The sequence below is a fragment of the Bufo bufo genome, chromosome 1, assembly GCF_905171765.1.
Source record: "Bufo bufo chromosome 1, aBufBuf1.1, whole genome shotgun sequence".
NCBI classification, from domain to species: Eukaryota; Metazoa; Chordata; class Amphibia; order Anura; family Bufonidae; genus Bufo; species Bufo bufo.
Genome location: NC_053389.1, coordinates 20,033,046 through 20,050,425, shown reverse-complemented (window position 1 = coordinate 20,050,425; position 17,380 = coordinate 20,033,046). Strand labels below are relative to the sequence as shown.

General features: G+C 43.4%; 1 protein-coding gene across 4 annotated transcripts in view; it reads left to right on the top strand.

Annotated features, from left to right (window-relative positions):
- The window catches only part of CD22 (CD22 molecule), a 126,952-nt gene that overhangs the window by 43,763 nt on the left and 65,809 nt on the right, over positions 1-17,380 (top strand). For all 4 annotated transcript variants that reach the window (XM_040420962.1, XM_040420981.1, XM_040420954.1 and 1 more), the window contains one exon: positions 9,517-9,596. In XM_040420962.1, coding sequence (XP_040276896.1) covers positions 9,517-9,596 — 80 coding nt within the window. The remainder of the gene's footprint in view (positions 1-9,516; positions 9,597-17,380) is intronic.

The window sequence follows — 17,380 nt, the reverse complement described above, 5'->3', positions numbered from 1 at the left end:
AAGGCGCAGGCGAGGATGCCTCCTGCCCTGGACCTTCGCAAGCACCATCAGTGACCACATCCACTTCCCTGTCCCAGCGCATCGTCCAAATGTCATTACCCCAGGCATTTGAACGCAAGCGCAAATACCCAGACACCCACCAACAGGCCATAGCACTAAATGCGCACCTTTCAAAATTACTGTCCCTGGAAATGTTGCCATTTAGGCTGGTGGACACTGAGGTCTTCCACAGCCTGATATCGACGGCTGTCCTATGGTACTCTGTCCCCAGCCGCCACTATTATTCGAGGTGTGGCGTGCCCGCCTTACACCAACATGTGTCCCGAAATGTCACACATGCCCTGACCAACCCAGTTACTGGGAAAGTCTACTTAACCACAGACACATGGACAAGTGCATTTGGCCAGGGACGCTACATTTCCCTGACAGCACACTGGGTGAACATTGTGGAGCCCGGGAGTGAGTCGTACCCTTGGATGGCACAGGTGCTTCCAACAGCACCTACGTTAGTGGCTCCAACCTCCACTTCTCCTCCTCCGCGTCCTCCTCCACTTCCACCTCCGAATTATCCGCGTGCAGCACCAGTCAGCCATCAGCCGGTAGCTGGAAGCAGTGTAGCACTGCAGTGGGGAAGCGTCAACAGGCCGTGCTGAAGCTGATATGCTTAGGGGACAAACAGCACACTACTGCAGAGCTGTTGCAGGGGATAAGAGACCAGACTGAGCTGTGGCTCTCGCCACTCCACCTGTGTCATGGTCTTACCTTCTTGCTGTTCTCCTTCGTTTGACATGTGCTGGCGGCCATCTTGGATTCTGGGTTTCTTGTAGCCTTCCACCCTGCGGCTCCTCCTTCCCACTGGGAGGAGCTGGATGCCTAGCTCATATATATATAGGAGGTCTGTGGCTTCAGTTCCTTGCTTGGTCCTCTTGTGTTCACATGCTTCTAAGACTGCTGCTGCTTCTGGTTCCTGATCCTGGCTTCGTCTGACTACCCTGCTGGTTCCTGATCCTGGCTTCGTCTGACTACCCTGCTGGTTCCTGATCCTGGCTTCGTCTGACTACCCTTCTGGTTCCTGACCTCTGGCTTCGCAAAGACTCTGCTCGGTTTCACCATCCGTTTGGACTTTTGCTTTACAGCTTTATTTTCAATAAAGCCTTCTTATTTTCACTTATCTCTTGTTGTACGTCTGGTTCATGGTTCCGTGACATTAGGACCAAGCCATGAATTCTGACGGTACAGGGCCATCCTCGCTACCCACGCTGGTTGCCAGACTTGATCAGCAGGATCACCTGTTGGGTCGGTTCGCTGTGGCGTTGCAAACCCTGCTTGAACGCACGGCTCATTTCGCTCCCGTTGCCGATGGGTCGGTTGTCGCTCCTGGGCTCGCTCCTACTGCCGCTCCGGTTGTTGCGCCAGAGTCTACCCCGACACCTGTTGTTGCGCCTGCGGTGTTTCGGGGTATGACCGGTTCTGCCCCTCTTCCACAGCGCTTTGGGGGAGAGCCAACTCAGTGCCGAGGTTTCCTTAACCAGGTGGGCATTTATTTCGAGTTGCTGCCACATGCCTTTCCTACTGAGAGATCAAAGGTGGGCTTCTTGATCTCGCTGCTCTCGGACAAGGCCTTGTCCTGGGCCAGCCCTTTATGGGAGAACAACAATCCGGTGGTTGCCGAGTTTTCCGGTTTTGTTGCTTCTCTTCGGAAGGTATTCGATGTGCCGGCTCGTGCTGCCTCTGCTGCGAAGCTCCTTATGTACATCAGACAGGGTTCACGATCCGTAGCTGAATACGCCATTGAGTTTCGTACCCTGGCAGCAGAGGTGGGCTGGAATAATGAGGCTCTGGTCGCTGCTTTCTCTCATGGTCTCTCGGATGCCTTGAAGGATGAGGTTGCAGCTAAGGACCTACCAGTTGAGCTCGAGTCTCTTATTTCTTTCCTGATTTTGATTGACACCAGACTCAGGGAGAGACCTTCCTTTAAGGATAACCTGCGGAGGTCTTCTAACAGATTGGTGCCTACGTTTGCTGTCCCACCCGTGCCTCCCTCTCCTCCCACGCCTCCTGGGGATGACTTGTCTGGGGGTGAACCCATGCAGCTGGGGTTTGCTCGCCTGTCCGAGGGGGAGAGGGCACTCCGGAGACGCGAGGGTCGATGCATGTACTGTGGTCTCGGTGGGCATTTTCGGTTGGCATGTCCGAACCGTCCGGGAAAACGCTCGTACCTGAGATCCTGTCGGGGGCAGATCTTGGGTGGAGTCTCCTCGTCCCCGGTTTCCCGTGTTGACAAACCACTGATCACTGTTGTCCTCTCCTGGGTCGGGGGCTCAGTGACGACCCAGGCGTTGGTGGACTCTGGTGCTGGTGGTTTGTTTATTGATAGTGTGTTCGCTGCCGCCAATTCCATTCCTCTGCAGGCTCGAGGTTCCCCACTGGCTCTTGAGGCGATAGACGGCAGACCCCTTCTGCCGCCACACGTGACTCATGAGACCCTTCCAGTGGGGATAGCCATTGGTGCCGTTCACAGAGAGTCGGTCTGCCTCCAGGTTATTTCGTCTCCACACTACTCGGTGGTCTTGGGGTACCCCTGGCTCCAGAAGCATAATCCGACTTTCGATTGGAGATCGGTCGAGATCCTCTCGTGGTCACCGCAGTGTGGGGCTAGTTGCATCCATGGGTCTGTCAAGTTGCTGTGTACTTCCTCGGACTCTCTGTTGCCTCCTGAATACGAGGAGTACCGGGATGTATTCGATAAGGTGCGCGCGGTTGCCCTACCTCCGCACCGCCCATACGATTGTGCCATAGAGTTACAATCTGGTGCCGTTCCTCCTCGTGGCAAAGTCTATCCACTGTCGGTAGCGGAGAATGAGGCCATGGAGGAGTACGTGAGGGAGGCGCTTTCACGCGGACACATTCGCAAATCTTCGTCCCCGGCAGGGGCTGGATTTTTCTTTGTGAAAGAGAAGGGCGGTGAGTTGAGGCCTTGCATCGATTACAGGGGTCTCAATCGCATCACGATCAAGAACGCTTACCCGATACCCTTGATTTCCGAGCTGTTCGATCGCCTTAAAGGGGCCACGGTCTTTACCAAACTCGACCTGAGGGCGGCATATAACCTGGTAAGGATCAAGGCGGGCGATGAGTGGAAGACCGCGTTTAACACCAGGACCGGTCATTATGAATCCTTGGTTATGCCCTTTGGGTTGTGCAATGCGCCCGCAGTCTTTCAGGAATTCATCAACGATGTTTTCCGTGACCTGTTGCAGCAGTGTGTGGTGGCCTATTTGGATGACATCTTGGTATATTCTGAATCCATGGAGGCCCACATTCTGGATGTCAGACGAGTGTTGCAACGGTTACGAGAGAACAAGCTGTTCGGTAAGCTTGAGAAATGCGAATTTCACCGATCCCAGGTAACCTTCTTAGGTTACATCATTTCCGCTGAGGGGTTCTCCATGGATCCTGAGAAGGTTTCGGCTGTCTTACAGTGGCCCCAGCCCAGTGGTCTTCGTTCCCTGCAGCGCTTTTTGGGCTTCGCCAATTATTATCGGAAGTTCATCAGGGACTTTTCCATGCTGGCCAAGCCTCTCACGGATCTGACCAGGAAGGGCAGTAATTCCCAGGTCTGGCCGCTCGAGGCCATCCGAGCTTTTGAGGCCCTAAAGTCCGCCTTTGTGTCGGCTCCGATTCTGTCGCATCCAAACCCTGGGTTGCCCTTTGTCCTCGAGGTGGACGCGTCTGAGACGGGAGTAGGCGCCCTTCTGTCTCAGCGTAGAACACCAGAGGGTCCTCTGCTTCCTTGTGGGTTTTACTCCCGGAAACTGTCTTCCGCGGAGTGCAACTATCAGATTGGTGACAGGGAGTTATTGGCCATCGTGCAGGCCCTTAAAGAATGGAGGCACTTGCTCGAGGGTTCGGTGGTTCCGGTTCTCATCCTGACGGACCACAAGAATCTGACCTACCTTTCTGAGGCCAAGAGATTGACACCACGTCAGGCCAGATGGGCTCTGTTCTTGTCACGTTTTAATTACGTGGTCTCCTACCTACCCGGTTCCAAGAACATCAGGGCGGATGCCTTATCACGGCAGTACTCCGAGCTGTCCAGGGAGGAGTCGATTCCGACTTCGGTCATACCTCCGAATCAGATCTTGGCCGCCATTCGCACCAGCCTGACCTCTCCCCTGGGTGAGCAGATTTTGGCGGCTCAATCTGGTGCTCCCTCTGGGAGACCCAACGGCAGATGTTTTGTGCCTGAGGAGTTGCGCACTCGGTTGTTGCGAACCTACCATAACTCCAAGACCGCGGGGCATCCTGGAAAGAATCAGCTGTCCTGGGCTGTTTCACGTCTGTTCTGGTGGCCTTCCCTACGTTCCGACATCGCCGCATATGTAGCGGCATGCTCCGTTTGTGCCCAGAGTAAGTCCCCTCGGCACCTTCCGTTGGGCCTTCTGCAACCCATAGCCACCGGGGAGCGCCCATGGTCACACCTGGGGATGGATTTCATTGTGGACCTCCCTGCATCCCGAGGCCATACGGTCATTCTCATGATTGTGGATCGGTTTTCCAAAATGTGCCACTGTGTTCCTCTCAAGAAGTTACCCTCTGCACAAGAGTTGGCCACGATTTTTGCCAGGGAGGTCTTCCGGTTGCACGGTTTGCCCAAGGAGATTGTGTCGGATCGGGGGAGTCAGTTTGTGTCCAGGTTCTGGCGCGCCTTTTGCTCCCAGTTGGGGATTCATCTCTCCTTCTCCTCGGCCTACCACCCTCAGTCCAATGGGGCCGCAGAACGATCCAATCAGGCCTTGGAGCAATTCCTTCGTTGCTATGTCTCCGATCACCAAGACAATTGGGTTGACCTCCTGCCTTGGGCTGAGTTTGCCAGGAACACGGCGGTGAACTCTTCCTCTGGGACGTCTCCCTTCATGGCCAATTATGGGTTCCAACCTGCCGTGTTACCGGAGGTATTCTCTCCCCAGGATATTCCGGCTGTGGAGGATCACCTTTCCGTCCTACGTGCCTCTTGGGTACAGATCCAGAAGTCCCTTGAGGTCTCTGCGCAGCGCCAGAGACTCCAGGCTGATCGCAGACGAGCGCCTGCTCCTTCCTACCAGGTCGGAGACCGTGTATGGTTGTCCACCCGCAACCTCAACCTTCGAGTGCCCACTCCCAAGCTGGCGCCTCGCTTTGTTGGTCCCTTCCGAGTGCTTCGCAGGGTAAACCCGGTAGCCTATGCCCTTGCGCTTCCTCCTGGCATGCGGATCTCCAACGTGTTTCATGTCTCCCTGTTGAAGCCACTGGTGTGTAATCGTTTCACTTCCTCGGTTCCTCGGCCTCGTCCGGTCCAAGTGGGCAATCGTGAGGAATATGAGGTGAGCAATATCCTGGACTCACGCCTGGTCCGCGGTCAGTTGCAGTTTTTGGTCCATTGGCGTGGTTATGGTCCAGAGGAGCGTTCCTGGGTTCCATCCGCAGATGTCCATGCTCCTGCCTTGCTCCGAGCCTTCCACGCACGCTTCCCTCAGAAACCGTTTTGTGCTCCACGGAGGAGGGGCCCTTGAGGGGGAGGTACTGTCATGGTCTTACCTTCTTGCTGTTCTCCTTCGTTTGACATGTGCTGGCGGCCATCTTGGATTCTGGGTTTCTTGTAGCCTTCCACCCTGCGGCTCCTCCTTCCCACTGGGAGGAGCTGGATGCCTAGCTCATATATATATAGGAGGTCTGTGGCTTCAGTTCCTTGCTTGGTCCTCTTGTGTTCACATGCTTCTAAGACTGCTGCTGCTTCTGGTTCCTGATCCTGGCTTCGTCTGACTACCCTGCTGGTTCCTGATCCTGGCTTCGTCTGACTACCCTGCTGGTTCCTGATCCTGGCTTCGTCTGACTACCCTTCTGGTTCCTGACCTCTGGCTTCGCAAAGACTCTGCTCGGTTTCACCATCCGTTTGGACTTTTGCTTTACAGCTTTATTTTCAATAAAGCCTTCTTATTTTCACTTATCTCTTGTTGTACGTCTGGTTCATGGTTCCGTGACAACCTGGCATGGTTGTGTGTGATAACGGCCGAAACTTGGTGGCGGCTTTGGAGCTCGGCAAGCTCACACACATCCCATACCTAGCCCACGTCTTAAACTTAGTGGTTCAGCGGTTTCTGAAAACCTACCCCAATTTGCTTGAGCTACTGGTGAAGGTGCGCCACGTGTGTGCACATTTCCGCAAGTCATCGACAGCTTCAGGCGGTCTGTCAACGCTGCAGCAGCACTTGAAATTGCCTGCTCACCAGCTGTTGTGCCATGTGAGCACACCTTGGAACTCTACCTGTCACATGTTAGCCAGGCTTTGTGTGCAGCAGAGGGCAGTAGTGGAATACCAGCTGCAACATGATCGTCGCCTTTCCAGTCAGCCTCCGCTAATCAGAAGCGAGGAGTGGGCATGGATGTCTGACCTCTGTGATGTTTTAAGAAACTTTGAGGAATCGACACAGATGGTGAGCGGCGATAACGCTATTATCAGCGTAACCATCCCACTTCTGTGTCTTCTCAAACGCTCACTGCTCACAATTAAGGATGATGCTTTGCATGTGGAAGAGGTGGAAATGAAAGAAGGCATTACACAGGGTGATAGCCAGACCACCCTCCGTCCGTCTTCTCAGCGCGAATTAGACAATGAAGAGGAGGAGGAGGAGCAGGAGACGGTTGTCTCCGCTACAGAGGGTAGTACCCGTGGATGTTTAATTCCATCTGTTCAGCGTGGATGGGCAGAAGAGGATGAGGAGATTGATAGTGATCCTCCTGATGATGACAGCGAAGTCTTGCCTGTTGGTACTCTGGTGTCACAACAGGTGGGTAAGTGGGGAAACAGCCAAACACAGGGAAAACCAACAGAACAAATGACTAGGCCCAAAAACTAGGGAGAAAAGTGTCACCTCCTAGCGATCCCTAAAAGCTTTCCCTAGACTGCTATGCCCATGTTCATACCCTTAGGGTGGATATGCACATGCCCTCGTGCCTAAATCTGCACCCTGGGCAAACCCTAAGCAGCAGGGAAAAGGGAAGAGGCAACTTGCTTCTTCCAACCAGGAAAAAGCAAGCGTCTCCCTAGAGGCCTAGATAACACACACAAAGGGAAAGGAAAGAGAGCAGACAATCCACCACAAATCAAGAGCTCCTAGAAAAGAACTATAACCCGCACAGGCCACTGGGGGAAGAAGGGAAAAATAGCCTCACTAACGATGAAACCCAGTACACCTGAGGGAAGGTGGATCCAAATCAAAACAAACCAAGAGGTCAGACATGTGCAGCCAGTCTGACAGATCTCCGCATATTCACAGGGCAAGGCGTGACATCTAGCACACATGGCTGACTTCATGTTAGGCTGCCTTTCCTGCGACCCACGAGTTATACACATTTTAGACAACATGGTTTACTGGTTGTTCACCCTTCTCGACCCCTGCTACAAAGAGAAATTCTCATCTCTCATTCCTCAGGTGGAGAGTACGAGCAAAACGGTGCAATACCAGAAGGTCCTTGTTGAAAAATTGCTCCAAAGTTAATAAGGCAGACATCCAAATGGATCGTCACCGTCACGGGGACGTGCGATCGCCTAGAAGTCAACAAAGCAGCAGCAGGCCCTCATCTACAAGTCCAGTTTCAATAGCCAAGAGTCTGGTCAACACAATCCTCATAATGATGGCACACTGGGTGAACCTTGTGGAGGCCGGGAGCAAGTTGGCTGCTGGCACCAGACTTGCCCTCCAATAGATCCTCATTAACGGAAAGTGTACTCATTCCAATAACAGGGCCGCTTAGGATTGCTGTATTGTTATTTATCATTACTACCTCGTCGGGAGTGGGTAATTGCCGCGCGTCTGCTGCCTTCCTTGGATGCTTGTGCTTTTATAACTTGACCCACCCTCTCTGGGTGGTTCACAATTAGGGGGAAAAAGGGGCAAGGCAACAACAGCCAATGATATTTCAGCCATTGACCTCCCTTGGATGTGGTATCCCTTTCTCAAGCTCCCTCTCCGGCATCAAACCCTTATTCCCCATTACCCGTGATCAACATGGAAACATCGAAAGTTGACAGGGCAGACATCCAAATGGATCGTCGCCATGATGGGGACGTGTAATCGCCCAGAGGTTATCTAGAGTCACAAATACGGCAGCAGGCCCTCGCCCCTAATGTTTTAGAAGTAACCAGCAGGACCTTGTTCCAAATGTGTTTAAGGGTCACCAGCAGGCCATCAATCATAATTTTTCAAGGGTGTGTATGATCCCGTCCTTTATGTGTAACAAATGGTGTATTGGAGTGCCGGTTCCTTGTAATTTTTGGCAGCCCATTCACTTAATGCATAGGCTTTATGAGTGAGAGAGTCCCACTACCTGAACTATTGTACAACAATGTGAATGAGGCCATCCATTATGTGTTATACAGGTTGTATCAGAGTACCTCTTCCTTGTAATTTTTGGCAGCACTTGCACTTTATATACAAGTAAATGTACAGGAAAGAATGTTTCTTAACAATTTTTCCTCTAAAATAGTTATTTTTTTTCCAGTTTTGTGCGTCTATAAAAGTGGCGTACTACTCGCACAAAATGGTTCCCAGCAGCGACCTGGGAGTCCAAGATGCATCGAGACATCCTCCCCATGCTGTTCCCGAACCATTTTGGTGGTGTTTCCATCAATTCCTGACCTTTTCCTATGAACCAGGCACCATCCCCTCTTCAGAGCAGGGGGGGCCTGGTTTAATGCTCGTGTTTTCCCATTAACTTTCTCGGCAGAGCACCCGAGCATCCCGATGTGTTCGGCCAGAGCACCCGAGCACTTTGGTGCTCGATCATCACTATTGACCGTTTTTGTCGGCGCTTGCTTTGAGAAATCCAGACTAATGTCACCAATGGGGTGAATTGGTGGCTTTATTTACAGAAAAGTCTACGCGTTTCGAGGGTAGGAAATCCCTCTTCATCAGGACAATCTGTTATGACAATACATTACAATGCTTGCTTTAAAAACAGTTGTTTTATCGTGCAAGCCAGGGAGGGGGGGGGGGGGGGGGGGGGGGCTGGAGGCATGTTTACTGTGAGTGACATTGCCTGATAGGGATTCTGACGGCAGTGTCGAGTGTGTTGCTCGTACTTGGCTTGCAAGGGTAGTAAATGCCGGTATTCATGATCTATGGGCTAGACACCTCCTTTTATTTTGTTGTTACATAATGTTAAGTCAGAGAGAATGCAATTTAGAATTGATTTGCTTATCTCTATTTCAGAATGCTGTGGTTAGTGGTGATGAGTCCAGTGAAGTGGGAAAAAAATGGTCACTAGGATTTTTTTTTTTTGCATGAACAACAAAATATCAGTTCTGAGTAAAACAAAAATGTTTAACATCTTGAACCTGTAGAGCCAGAAATTTCCCAGTGACTACAATGTACCTGTTGCATACCTTTATAAAATGAATAAATAAAAATGACAGACCTCTGTATAGAATGTGTGAACAATTACATGTGTAAACATTTTTTTTCCTTTACTGTTTAGGATAATTAACAACATGGGAGCGTGGAGAACATGGCCATTTGTGTTTTTGATTTTTCTTTTTAAAGATGCATTAAATAAGGGTATGTTAACAAATATATTATCTATACAGTAATGCCGCCTCTTATGTACACCAATATAACTTTTAGGGTATGGCCACAAGATCGGGTTTCTGCATACAGTTTTAGAAGCTTAAATCTGAAATGGATCATAATAGGAAAGATAATATATAGGACAGATAATAGTTCTCTTTTTTTAATTCGCTCTTGAATTTGACTTACAAAACTGCATGCAGACACCTGACTGTGTGATCCTACACTTACAATCACTTTTCCTATATACAATAAAATAACTACAGTGTACTCCGTATGTACAATAATACAGTATAACTAGTATAATTCTGCTCCAATGTACAAGAATATAACTAGTATAATACTGCTCCTATGTACAAGAATATAACTAGTATAATACTGCTCCTATGTACAAGAATATAACTACTATAATACTGGCTCCTATGTACAAGAATATAACTACTATAATACTGCTCCTATGTACAAGAATATAACTACTGTAATACTGCTCCTATGTACAAGAATATAACTACTATAATACTGCTGCTATGTACAAGAATATAACTACTATAATACTGCTCCTATGTACAAGAATATAACTACTATAATACTGCCCTTATGTACAAGAATATAACCACTATAATACTGCTCCTATGTACAAGAATATAACTACTATAATACTGCCTCCTATGTACAAGAATATAACTACTATAATACTGCTCATATGTACAAGAATATAACTACTATAATACTGCTTCTATGTACAAGAATATAACTACTATAATACTGCTCCTATGTACAAGAATGTAACTACTATAATACTGCCTCCTATGTACAAGAATATAACTACTATAATACTGCTCCTATGTATAAGAATATAACTACTATAATACTGCTCCTATGTACAAGAATATAACTACTATAATACTGCTCCAATGTACATGGATATAACTATTATAATACTGCTTCTATGTACAAGAATATAACTACTATAATACTGCCCCTATGTACAAGAATATAACTACTATAATACTGCTCCTATGTACAAGAATATAACTACTATAATACTGCCCCTATGTACAAGAATATATTACTATAATACTGCTCCTATGTACAAGAATATAACTACTATAATACTGCCTCCTATGTACAGGAATAAAACTACTATAATACTGCCTCCTATGTACAAGAATATAACTACTATAATACTGCCCCTATGTACAAGAATATAACTACTATAATACAGCTCCTATGTACAGGAATATAACTACTATAATACTGCTTCTATGTACAAGAATATAACTACTATAATACTGCCTCCTATGTACAAGAATATAACTACTATAATACTGCTCCTATGTACAAGAATATAACTACTATAATACTGCTTCTATGTACAAGAATATAACTACTATAATACTGCTCCTATGTACAAGAATATAACTACTATAATACTGCTCCTATGTACAAGAATATAACTACTATAATACTGCTCCTATGTACAAAATATAACTACTATAATACTGCCTCCTATGTACAAGAATATAATTACTATAATACTGCTCCTATGTACAAGAATATAACTACTATAATACTGCTCCTATGTACAAGAATATAACTATTATAATTCTGCTCCAATATACAAGAATATAACTACTATAATACAGACTACTAAGTACAAGAATATAACCACTATAATACTGCTCCTATGTACAAGATTATAACTACTATAATACCGACTCCTATGTACACGAATATAACTACTATAATACTGCTCCAATATACAAGAATATAACTACTATAGTACTTCTCCTATTTACAAGAATATAATTACTATAATACTGCCTCCTATGTAGAAGAATATAACTACTATAATACTGCTCCTATGTACAAGAATATAACTACTATAATACTGCTCCTATGTACAAGAATATAATTACTATAATACTGCCTCCTATGTACAAGAATATAACTACTATAATACTGCTACTATGTACAAGAATATAACTACTATAATACTGCCTCCTATGTACAAGAATATAACTAATATAATACTGCTCCTATGTACAAGAATATAACTACTATAATACTGCTCCGATGTACAAGAATATAACTACTCTAATAGTGATCCTATGTACAAGAATATAAATACTATAATACTGCCTCCTATGTACAAGACTATAACTACTATAATACCGCCTCATATGTACACGAATATATCTACTATAATACTGTTCCTATGTATAAGAATATAACTACTATAATACCGCTTCCTATGTACACGAATATAACTACCATAATACTCCTCCAATGTACAAGAATATAACTACTATAATACTGCCTAATATGTACAATAATATAACTAATATAATACTGCTCCTATGAATAAGAAAATAACTACTATAATAATGCTCCTATGTACAAGACTATAACTACTATAAAACCGCCTCCTATGTACACGAATATAACTACTATAATACTCCTCCAATGTACAGGAATAGAACTACTATAGTACTTCTCCTATTTACAAGAAGATAATTACTATAATACTGCTCCTATGTACAAGAATATAACTACTATTATACCGCCTCCTATATACAGTAATATAACTACTATAATACCGCCTCCTATGTACACGAATATAACTACTATAATACTCCTCCAATGTACAGGAATAGAACTACTATAATACTGCTCCTATGTACAAGAATATAACTACTTTAATACTTCTCCCATTTACAAGAAGATAATTACTATAATACTGCTCCTATGTACAAGAATATAACTACTATTATACCGCCTCCTATATACAGTAATATAACTAATATAATACCGCCTCCTATGTACACGAATATAACTACTATAATACTCCTCCAATGTACAGGAATAGAACTACTATAGTACTTCTCCTATTTACAAGAAGATAATTACTAGAATACTGCTCCAATGTAAAATAATATAACTACTATAGTACTTCTCCTTTGTACAAGAATATAACTACTAATCCACAAAGAGAACAAGGACCCCCTAAATTGCGGGAGCTACCGCCCTATTTCACTCCTGAACACTGATGTGAAGTGGTGGGCAAAAATTTTGGCCCATCGGATCCAGGCGATTCTCCCTGACATTATTAATAAGGAGCAGGTAGGATTCGTCTCTGGCAGACAGGGGAGTGAAAACACGGTCCGCGTCATACACCTGATGATATGCAACTACCTCAGACCTATTTCGCTGTATGAATTGACATCTTCCCAGCTGCGTCTGGTGTTTAAGTGTTGTATACTGTCATATGACTAAATGTTTTTTCATCAATAAAAAGAAAATTGATTAAGAATATAACTACTATAATACTGCATCCTATTGTACAAGAATATAACTACTATAAAACTGCCTCCTATGTACACAAATATAACTACTATAATACTGCTCCTATGTACAGGAATATAACTACTATAGTACTTCTCCTATGTACAAGAATATAACTACTATAATACTGCCTCCTATGTACAAGAATATAACTACTATAATACTGCTCCTATGTACAAGAATATAACTACTATAATACTGCTCCTATGTACAAGAGTATAACTACTATAATACTGCTCCTATGTACAAGAATATAACTACTATAATACTGCCCCTATGTACAAGAATATATTTACTATAATACTGCCTCCTATGTACAAGAATATTACTATTATAATACTGCTCCTATGTACAAGAATATAACTACTATAATACTGCCTCTTATGTACAAGAATATAACTACTATAATACTGCTCCTACGTACAAGAATATAACTACCATAATACTGCTCCTATGTACAAGTATATAACTACTATAATACTGCTCCTATGTACAAGAATATAACTACTATAATACTGCTCCTATGTACAAGAATATAACTACTATAATAGTGCCTCTTATGTACAAGAATATAACTACTATAATACTGCTCCTATGTACAAGAATATAACTACTATAATACTGCTCCTATGTACATGTATATAACTACTATAATACTGCTCCTATGTTTAAGAATATAACTACTATAATACTGCCCTCTATACACACGAATATAACTACTATAATACTGCATCTATGTACACGAATATAACTACTATAATACTGCTCCGAGGACGCCGAGGAACACGTGCGCACCGACGACACACATGATTGGAGCGCTCCCTGAGAGAGGTATTCCCCTGCAATAGCCACCTGGAATCCGGCTACACGGGGTAAGATTACCTGACTTTTCCATCCTCCCGTCCTAATACTGCTCCCTGGGACAAACACCAACTGCACTCAGTGCAAATTTTAGTTTTTAATTGACATTCAATACAGGGTACACTGCCTCAGCACCTATATGCAGACTGATCACCTGCATTAGTAGGTCCTTATCTTATTAATCCGCACAATAATTTTTACAATTCTGTGTAAGTTTTAATTCTTTTTAATTCTGTGTAAACTTGAACCCTCCTAGCACAGGAGGATATATATAACTGTGACCAATCAAATCGATTGAGTCATTCAGTAACTGGATACTGTGCATTGTTTAATAACTCTATGGATAATTGACTCCTTTTATATATACCCATCCATCTGAGTGCCCTCCATTCTTTGATTCTATACAATATACCCACTTTCTGGCAATTGGTACTGCCATTGTGGAGAGAGCACCTATCTGTGATTTGCTGCCAGTAGAGCCTCTGAAATCTGTTTTATCTGCTTTTATATATAGTACCTATCAGTAGTGCTCCTGACATAACAAATCATGGATGTTTGGGAATATATAGAAAATAAATGTAAAAATGTGGATGACTATAACTTTGAGTCATCATCCAATATCCAAAATACGATGCCAAAATCTAGATCAACATCAGATCTATTTAAAGACCTTGAGAAATTATTGCATCGACAATTAAAACAGAAATGGGAAGTCAAATCCCTAACTGATTATCTTGAGAGAGATATTATCCCAAAAGGCCTGCAAATAGCAAAAGAACTGGCCAGTGACTTATATAATGAAGATTTTCACACAGAATGGCAGTCCTTCTTCAAAAATCAATCAAAAAAATTGATACAAATGATTATAAAAAGGAGGACACAAATACTTGAAGATATAGCCAAAAATATCACAAATCTCAAAGAAATAATTATTAAATTGCCACATGATGATGAATATGCCAAGTGGCAAGAGGCCATTTGTAGGAGTTTAGATGATTTAGAAAGGGAAATAATAAAGAGAAAATCTAAGAAATTTAAATACACAAGATATGAGAGAACAATAGGGAACACTCGCACTAGAGAAGAAACTCCAATGACACAAATAGACAATAGAGAAAACAATTTACAGGATAGTAGAATGTATAACCAGTATAACATACCGACAACAAATCGATATGAAGCCCTGTCCACCCCTAATTTTTTAGATCACACCCCACCCCATCACAGAATAAGAACACGACAGTCACCTTTACAACCCCAACGCAGAGAACAAGAGAATCACCAAAATCACCAAAATTACAAATATCAAACACACGATTACAACCTACGACAGAAGTATCACAATCACCAACACGATATGAACAACTATCCTCAACCTTCACACAATCACGAACAGAGATACACGAAAGATTATCACAGGAGACGATCACCACCAAGAACACGTTCATAAAGAGAGACAAGAAAACACGAAGAGGACGCACAAAAAAGAGACAGGGAACACAGGATATACAGATAGAACAAACCTCAATTGTCAATCTCAGTCAAACAGACCTCTAAAGTGCACAGATGAAACTATTAAATAAAGGAATTAAATTCTCACCAACGGCAAATTTAGACAAAATTTTCCACATATATCGGCATAGAAAAATTTATTAGGAAACTATGTCTAAAAAGATACTATATGAAGAATCCTATATTACAAACAACAGTAGTGTCTAAATATGAACACACAGAATTGAAATTAAAATCAAAAAAATTCCCAAGGCAAGAAATAAGTCACGAAATCGCGGCGTTTAGGAAAAACATGGAATCAGATATAAGGAAACTAAGCAACAAACAATCATATAACAATTAAACAAGATCTGTGATAGACGCCATTAAAGAGCTGCAAGCCAGCAATAACATCACAATCAGACCAGCCGATAAGGGGGGAGCAATTGTTGTACTAGACACAATTTTATATAACTCAGAATGTCAGAGACAACTATCGGACCCCACAACATATAAAAAACTAAGATCTGACCCAACAAATACCTTCTATAACGACCTAATGAAATATTGTAATAAGGGTTATACTAAGGGTATATTATTAGAACAAGAGCAGAAATTCATCATAAATACCCCGAAACGTCTACCAGTTTTTTACTGCCTACCAAAAATCCATAAGGACCCTGTGGCACCACCAGGTAGGCCTATAATATCAGGCATAGGCTCTATAACATCGAACCTTTCACAATATTTAGATAAACTACTCCAACCTGTAGTAAAAAAGGTCCCATCCTATATAAAAGATACGACGGATATAATAAAAACATTAGAACAATTGGAGATTCAGGAACACTGGTATTTAGGCACAATGGAGGACGTGAGCTCATTATACACGATTATAGACCATGAGCAAGGTCTAGAGGCTACTAAACAACAGTTAATAATGGCGAAAAATCTTAATTTAGAACAGATAGAATATATTTTAGAGGGTATACAATACATTTTAACACATAATTATTTTTATCATAATTCTGATTTTTATATTCAAGAAAGGGGCACAGCCATGGGCACCAGGTTCGCCCCCAGTTACGCCAATTTATTTATGGCGCACTGGGAATATGAGACTATCACACCACATCTGGGGGCGGGCCTGGTGCTCTGGCGTCGTTATATAGACGACATTATTTTTATTTGGCAGGGCACTAAATTACTTTTAGATCAATTTTTAACCGAAATTAATAGGAATGATAGGAACTTAAAATTCATAACCAAAATTAGTGACTCTGGAGTAGAATTTTTAGATTTAAAAATAGAGATTAAAAACAAAAAACTGGTATGTAGCACATACCATAAGCCAGTCACGAAAAATGGGTATATACTCTATACGAGTTGCCACCTTCCCCGTTGGTTACTCAATATTCCAACTAGTCAATTTAGAAGGCTTAAAAGAAATTGTACCCTAAACGAAGATTTTGAGAAGGAAGCACTAATACTAAAAGAACAATTTATAACCAAACAATACCCAACAGAGACTGTAGACTTGGCCTTAAATAAGGTTATGAATATGGAGAGAAAAACGTTCTTTAGAAATAAAAAGAAACAAGAAGAAACAGGGGAAAAAATAAGATTAATATTACCATTTCATGGACAGTACAAGAAAATCAACACCTTTGTGCGTAAACATTGGCACCATTTACAAAGGGATAAAATTATAGGCCCCACTCTCCCAGTGAATCCCTTAATCTCATATACAAAGGCTCCTAATTTGGGTCTGTTGATTGCCCCCACCATAAAAAATCCAAATAAAAATACTAAGCCCAATTGGCTCAATCTAAAGGGTTTTTACAGGTGTGGTATCTGTAATAATTGTAAAATAACACAGTTTCCGAAAAAGACAACACAGATCCAATCAAGACAAAACTCATTTAGCTTCACAATCAGAGATAATTTATCATGCAACTCTTCAGATGTTATCTATATTTTGGAATGCCCGTGCCATAAGCAGTATGTGGGACGCACTAAGAGACTGTTTAAAAAGAGGATAGCCGAACATATAGGTAACATCAAAAAAGGCTACGAAA